The sequence below is a fragment of the Drosophila obscura genome, unplaced genomic scaffold, assembly GCF_018151105.1.
Source record: "Drosophila obscura isolate BZ-5 IFL unplaced genomic scaffold, ASM1815110v1 contig_34, whole genome shotgun sequence".
Taxonomy (NCBI): domain Eukaryota; kingdom Metazoa; phylum Arthropoda; class Insecta; order Diptera; family Drosophilidae; genus Drosophila; species Drosophila obscura.
Genome location: NW_024542822.1, coordinates 4,705 through 12,498, shown reverse-complemented (window position 1 = coordinate 12,498; position 7,794 = coordinate 4,705). Strand labels below are relative to the sequence as shown.

The 7,794-nt window shown below is 47.7% G+C and overlaps 1 protein-coding gene across 1 annotated transcript; it reads right to left on the bottom strand.

The window, feature by feature from the left end:
• Positions 1-2,457: 2,457 nt before the first annotated feature.
• On the bottom strand, positions 2,458-4,998 carry LOC121403794. The gene is made up of 2 exons (XM_041594703.1): positions 3,832-4,998; positions 2,458-3,759 (listed from the first exon to the last, which is right to left on the bottom strand). The coding sequence occupies exons 1-2, from the start codon at positions 4,639-4,641 to the stop codon at positions 2,470-2,472; spliced, it is 2,100 nt and encodes a 699-aa protein (XP_041450637.1). The 5' UTR covers positions 4,642-4,998; the 3' UTR covers positions 2,458-2,469.
• Between the last annotated feature and the right edge of the window lie 2,796 nt (positions 4,999-7,794).

Below are 7,794 nucleotides of genomic sequence, written 5' to 3'. Positions count from 1 at the left end.
AAGAACAATATCCAGAATCGAACAAACCAAGGAGACATACAGTGTTGGATGACATAGGCGTCATCAAACTCCTTGGACCAACGCTTTGAGGACGCTTCAAGACAGTCCGCTTGCTTTGCATTGCAGGGGTATGGCTATTTGAAGCACAGTCTCTAATCGAAAAGAACTCCAAGGTCATTAGAACTCGAAATTCATTCGAGGGCATGAATTCCTAGAGCGTACAAACAAAGTATGGAGTGCAACGGTAAAAAGTCATAAGTTTGCATTTAGAAAGGTTCAGAAAGAGGAGATTTGTTGAACACCAAATTTGCAACTCGTTTAGGTCGAGTTGAAGGCGTTTGTGCAGGTACCAATCAGAGTAGGAGAGATGGATTTTAACATCGTCAGCGTACATTAGTGTGGAGGAGTATGTTATAAATTGAGGAAGGTCATTCACAAATAAAATAAACAGAAGTGGACCTAAATGACTACCTTGTGGCACTCCTGATTTAACATTAACGACATTCGACAACACATTAGTAAACAAAACACGTTGTGTGCGGTTAGAAAGATATGACGAAATCCAGTTTAGAAGATTAGTGGGGAAACCAATTAAAGAAAGCTTGTGAATGAGAACAGAATGGTTCACGGAGTCGAAAGCCTTGCTAAAATCCATGAAAATTACGTCTGTTTGCAGGGAGCTTTGAAATCCTCGGTTAATTGCAGAAGAGAACTCGAGAAGGTTTGTCAATGTTGATCGATGTTTAAAAAATCCGTGTTGCGATGGAGATATCAGACTCCTGCATAGGTGTTGCAATTGCCTGGTAATGAGGAACTCAAGCAGCTTTGGAATGGCGGAAAGCTTAGCAATACCTCGGTAGTTCTAAATGTGAGATCTTGAACCCTTTTTGTGAAGCGGAATGATATAGGATTCGTTCCAAATCACTGGAAGACAGGACCGTTCCAATGATAGGTTGAAAAGATAAGGACTGGGCACAGTGTTTTAAAATACAACTTGGTACCTTGTCTGGACCCGCCGAGAATGATATGTCAATCGTTGACAAACCGTCTAGAACATCACTTTTCTCAAAGAAAGGCAGAAAAATGCTGGTCCCCGAATATTAGGACGCTAGCAATTCATTATATTACTAAAACAAACAATTTTAATTCTGACTTCTTATAGCTAAACATTTTTAAACTTATACTACAAACAGAGCCAAAAGCGATTGTGTGTGCGCTTGCAATTAATTGATTATTTATTCCCCTGCCGCAAGCACAAACATAAACATAAAACGACTTCAAGCCAAATTTCGGGGCATGTTCGTCGCTGACGGCACCACTGTGCAAGCACATACAGACATATATAGGCTGACATACTCATGCACAGCCCATTTGCTTCACTCACCCCTGTGCTCGACGTTAAGTAGCGGAGGATCGGGAACTGGCACTTTTTTAGCTTTGGTCCTACCGAATCTGGCACAAACACACGGTTTTTTTTTCTTCGCTTATGTACAGCGATATTTATATTGTATGCACTTCCCGACTTGGACCAATATTTTCTGTCCGGCTCTATACGTTACTAGAACTCTTCAGAACGAGCAAACCTCGATCCACGACCTGAGACCCACTCTCCCCAATTCGAACCCGAAGTGCCCCTCGCCTTGCTGGTTCTTTTGGTGGCCGAACTCCCGCTCGCTGCTCTTGAGCCCAACCGTTCTCTCTCTCCCCAATTTGAGATACATTTTGGGTACTGGTCCTGTAGCCTGCTTTCAGGTGGAAGCTTAATACGTTCGACGCTACAAGCCACTTAAAATATTAGGAGTGCAAGGGCTCTGGCATGGGCATGGGCACAGGCACAGACACGGGCTCGGAGTCATTGCCAAGACGTTCGACAGAAATGAAATGTCTCTCAAATGAAAGGAAAATCATTGCCAGCTGCTTCGGAAATGGATACTGCAATAAATATATCTAGGAGGCTGAGGCTGCTCTTGTGACTGAGATTGGTCCTTCCCCTTCAGTCAGTTTCTTTCAATCAGAGTACTCAGAACGACACAAACCTCGAATCGAAGTAGCTGTCTAGCTGCTTGCAACAGAGAATCAATTTACATATGCGGGCAGAGCACACTGTTGATTGTGCTGGGACAGGGACAAAGTAGACTTCGCACACAGCAGACACAACGCAGATGGGTGACACAGAGAGCGCTGGTTAAGCTTGGTTCGTACTTATTCCACGCAACTGATTTGATTCGAAATTTTTAATATTTATTAGCTACCTCTACGGCTCTTTGTTTGACTCTTACCCACAAAAGGAATCAGCATGCGGCCGTTATATCTCGCTCACTCCGCCAGGTGGCGCACGCACACTGATCAGGGAAGAGCGAAAGTAAACTCTAGGCCACCCCACCCAACTATAAGCGTACCGATAGACAAACGAAAGGAATCGATAGCCGCACCGATAGACAAACGAATCAGCAGCTCTGTAATTAAAATTTATATATTGGCTGACTCCTTATTCGGATTACACGCTATACCCAATAACTCGAATAAAGGATTTGGTCGTGCAACATGCGTGAAGACCAGACCCATTTGCTGCATCGCCTTTACCGGATTTTCCGGCTCGGTTTTCTTCGCCATCTCGCAGTGCAAGTGCAGCACGCGATCGTTGAAACGCTGCTCGATCTTTTTCAGCGTAAATGAAGACTTCGGCTGCATGGTCGCTGCCAAGTCGCGCACAGCTCCCATCGCACTGGCAAATACCTCCAAGCTTTCCACGGGTGGCGGCAGCTGTGCCCAGTACAGATCCTGCACCAGTTCGATGTGTTCGCGAAAGGACTCGCTGCTCTCCCACATTTGTAGCAGACTGGCCCTGAAGCGTTGCACATCCTCCGCCTCGCACTGCAGCAGCTCCACAAATCGGCGCGTCCGATCCGGCAGCAGCAGCAGACGCTGCTCCACATCCACACGGTCACATTGAGTGTAACACTCTGAGGTCTCGAGCTCGGTCTGCACCGCCTGGACGCAAGTGGATATTGACTCCGTTTGGACAAAGGACACGTAGTCTGCCGTGGCAGTTGGCGCTGCCTCCAAACTCGCATGCTGCGAACGGAAGGAAAGCATCGATGTATCCGAGTGGACGGTGTGAAGGGAAGCCATCGAGTAGAAGCTGTTGCTCGACAGACTCCGCTGCAGCGCACGGCGGCGCACTCGGCCGCGATAGATGCGGCTACAGATGTCGGTACATTTGGGCATCGTCCGCTTGCGTTGCCTCGAATCGAGTTGCTGTATATGCTCCATCTCTGGCTGCTCCATGTCATCAGCGACGAAGAATGATTCCATGGTTAAGCCAGGAACCTCGTTGAATGCTGGGGCAGGAAACTCGCAGAGAGTCTCCATGGACACAGGAGGCTCGCCGAGAAGCTCCGTGCCAACAAGAAGCAACCCATTGGGACTGTCGAGAGCCTCGCTGATCTGCTCTGATCTATCCTTGGTCTTGCTCGGATTAGCAGCAGCATGCAAACGTCGATATCTGCGTAGTGCTGGCAGCGTTTTGGCAGACCCGTGGCTGGACACTTGACCCACAGCTGCTCCACCCACACCGCGCAGATCACCTTCAACCACTGCTTCTTCTGCTGCAGTGAGCGTCTCATTGGAGGGGCAGGAAAACATGGTACTCACCTCGGGCGGATTCTTGGCTGCGAGTATTTGGTCCGCCAGCTGCTTCACTCTGCATGCTATCAACTGGAAATCCTTGTGTGGGGGAATATTTGCCACGCTCTGCCGCTGTTAAGAGAGAGGGAAAAGAAAAAACTATAAGTCTCATCCACATGTGGCACTCGTCTCCTGTTTACCCACCTCAATGTCGCGCAGAACACAGCCCAGTTGAAGGCTTGCGGACTGCAAATCCTTGATCTCCTCTCGTTTGGCCCGCTTGGCCGGACTGTCGTAGAGCTCGTGGGCGAGACTAAAGCCCTCCGGGAAGACTCCAATTTCACGCTCCATGCGCTGGCACAGCTTATCCTTGGTGCGCAGCTCATCCTCCAGGCAGCGGGCACGCTCCTCGGACTCCTTCAATTGCGACTCCATCTGCCGGATCTTGTTCTCCAGCGTGCCCACCTCCTCTTTGAGCTCCCCATTGGTGACTTCGTTGTGCATGAAGCTCTTGCGCAGATCGTACATTTGGCTGCGCAGAGCTTCGGCCTCCTGCTTCAGCGCCTCCTCGGTGCTCGCCTGCAGCTTCTTGGCGAAACTGAGTTCATCGATCAGCGCCTGGCAGCGTCGCTTCTCGTTCTCCAGGGCCACGGGCATCTGTTGCTCCACCTCCAGCTGCTCCTGGGCCTCGAGCAGATCGTGAACTTCTTTGGTCAGTCGCACCAGGCAGGTCTTCAGGCCCGCTGCCGCATGCGAATCCTTGCGCTCCTGCTCCTGTTCAGCCCAGACCGAGTCGGCCGACTCCATGGCCTCGTAGTGGCGTGCGTCGAGATCCTTCAGCTGGCTGCGCAGCACCTTGACCTCTTCCCGCAGGAAGCTGACCTCCCGCGCGTCACAGCTATGCCGTGGACTCTCGCTCTGTTTGAGTGTGTCCTCGGGTTTGGCATCGATATCAGCACACTGTCCGGAGTAGAGGCGGGCACTGGGACTAGCGGTGAATATGTCGTTGCCCATTTAGGCCAGAGCCAACAGGCGACAGATCAACAGCAGTGGCAGAGATCGACGCAGTGCCTCCAATTGTCGCTTCGTTCGCTGACGCTCCTCGTGCAGATGCTCCAATTGCGTCTCCGCCGCACCCAAATCCTCTCTCAGTATCAGGCACTCGGCGCGGCAGTCCTTGTACTTGGCCCCCAATGCGTCCTTGCTGAACTCTAGCTCCTCGTTCCGCTGCCGTGGGATCTCCAGTTCCACCTCGTTGCGCTGCAAATGCAACCGCGTGTTGTTCTCCGCCTCGTTAATTTAGTTTTTTGTGTATCGAGTTCAAATGTATGTATTAGTAATTTTAAAATAAATATATGGCATATCCCTGGGGCTTGGCTTGGCTGGGCCTTGGCAGTTCGAGAACTGACATAGTGGCCCGAGCTTGCTACACACCTGTTCGGCTGACGGCATCATGGCATCTAGATCCAATTTCTGGACACATTGCAGCAACTGTTGCAAGCAGCGTTTGTCCCGCCAAGAGTTTTTTTATACCCGTACTCAAAAAAGAGTTAAGGGGTATATTAGATTTGTGGTAAAAGTGGATGTGTGCAACGCAGAGAAGGAAACGTTTCCGACCCCATAAAGTATATATATTCTTGATCAGCATCAATAGCCGAGTCGATATAGCCATGTCCGTCTGTCCGTCCGTCTGTCCGTCCGTCCGTCTGTCCGTCTGTCCGTCTTGATGAGCGCCTAGATCTGAGAGACTATAAGAGCTAGAGAAACCAAATTTGGTTTTCAGATTTATGTGATATCACACTGCTACAAGTGTATTTCAAAATTTCGCCCCGCCCCCTTCCGCCCCCACAAAAGACGTAAATCTGTGGCAGGCATATTTTTAAAGATACGATAAAACTAAAAACGCAGTATCGTAGAAAATGCCTATATCTACCAGATTGCCAAATCTGAACTAGATCGGATCATAATTATAGCCAGAATGATGAAATTAATTTTCTGTTGCTTCCCCGTTCCGTTTTGTCAACAATACCTCGGTTTTACGATCCCCTCGGAATAGCTGGTCCTATCATTACAAAATCAAAAATCTTTCTCCAGCAGTTGTGTAAAGAGAAGTTGTCCTGGGATGACGCCTCCGACAGCCCTCGGCAGCTTGAGTACCACCGATCTTATTAATGCGCTTCTTCACCCACAAGCAAACGGCCGGCTTTGCACGCGATATAAATACATATATATAAGCACAGAATAAACCGAAATATACACTGAAAAAACTTGGACGTGCACTGTTTTTATCTTGGAATTCATCTGTGGAACTTCGAAAGCCTCTTCGCTCAATCACCATCCGTACTCAATACCTCGTGGCAGGAAATATGCAGTAGTTTTGGCCAGATTCGGCGTTATGAATTTCCTTGTGCTTGTGCTCATTCCGAATTTTGAGCTAGAAATTCACGGATTTTGCGACGCCAGCATAGAGGGTTTGGTGCCTGCATTTATTTGTGTGGAAGGGTCAGCGATCTAGCAGTCACTTACTTTGTGCAAAATCTCGTGTTGCTCCATTGAAAATACTAACCATACCAAAGCTGGAGCTTTGTGGAGCGGAATTGCTAGCTAGGCTCATATCTGAGGTAGCAGGAATGAGTGTCTTCAAAGGAAGGTGCTATTGTTGGTGTGATTCGGCTTTTACGCTCTTTTGGATTCGGGACGAGCCGTCCCGATTCAATATATTTGTCGCAAACAGAGTGGCAACGATACAGCAACTGACTGAAAAAATTTAATGGCATTATGTTCCCACAGATTTGAACCCGGCCGACATTCTTTGCACCGAAATTTGGCTTGAAGTCGTTTTATATTTATTTTTGTGCTTGCGAGAGGGGAATAAATAATCAATGTGCAAGCGCACACCCAATCGCTTTTGGCTCTGTTTGTAGTACATATAAGTTTAAAAATTCATAGCTATAAGAACCTAACCATGGTTAGGTGTAGATTTACTCGTGTTTGTGTTTGTACCCAATATGTCTCTTGCACGTGAAATATTAATGAAAGTGAACTGTATCTGTGTGATGATTGTTGGAGGAGAGCCGTGGCCCGTCCGATTTTTAGGGATAGCCCCCCCATTTCTTGCCGATGAGACGGAAGCCGGAACAAGCACGTGCCCGGACGGGAACTGAACCACCACCTGCTCAGCCTTTGGAAAAAGTTTCTCTGCGTTGCACACATCCACTTTTACCACAAATACAATATACCCATTAACTCTTTTTTGAGTACGGGTATAAAAATTTGGCTTCCTATTTAATCTAAACTTAACCCACGGTGGAATACAAGGGCGCATGGTCACCTATGGTCACGTCTTGGTGCTCTCCTGTGGTACATTTCACACAACCGAGTCCTGTGTTGGCGTTTTTGAATGCGTCTTTGCACTGTTGCGTGATCCCTATTCGCAAAACAATCGGAAGCGGAAATCTAAGAGATTCAAATGCTTGCTTAAAAGCGAGCTTCAGCTCCGCATCCTCCACAGTCTAAGAGATTGCGAGACTCTGTATACAGTACTGGCCCTGCCGATGCCTAACGAAGACCTGGATTAGCGGTGAACTATTATAAAAAATTTAAATGCGAAATGAACTAACCTTTCGATAGCTTAGGTGCCCGTCCACCATACTAACCCTTAGCTTAAAAATGTGGAACAAATAAAGATGTATGTTCGAGCCAAGTCCCTCCAACAGTTTCGTAGTGGAATTCTATGGCAATCCTGATATTCCTCAATCCGCTCGATGTTAGTTCTTGCTCGTTCGTTTATTTTCTCTATATTAATTCTAGTGATCATAGATCTTCATACATGTTTTTATCGATAATATCGATTGCGCTTCTCTTCTTGTACGTTTTCTTTTTAGCGCCAAATTCAAATTCATTGACAAATTCATGTTAACATTGCTAAAGTTCATTAAGCTGATATAATATATTAAGTGGTGTCAACATTCTCCCCACCTTGGAAGCTCCTTCCAACATTAAGATCATCTGTATCGGTCGGCAGTGGGCAGAGCTTGTGTACGCTGCGCCTAAAGAGTCCAGTTTTGGTCTTGAGTCTTACAACCCGAACTACCCCATCCGCTCCTGTGTGTAACTCTGCAACTCTTCCCAGCAGCCATTGTCCGTGTGGCGCATTGTCCTCAGCAA

What these genes read in the sequence shown, in the direction of transcription:
- LOC121403794 (XM_041594703.1), bottom strand. Translation starts at nt 4,641, where the DNA reads ATGGGCAACGACATATTCACCGCTAGTCCCAGTGCCCGCCTCTACTCC. An exon ending in GTGTTCTGCGCGACATTGAG is followed by an intron (nt 3,760 to 3,831) that starts GTGGGTAAACAG and finishes CTCTCTTAACAG; the next exon opens with CGGCAGAGCGTGGCAAATAT.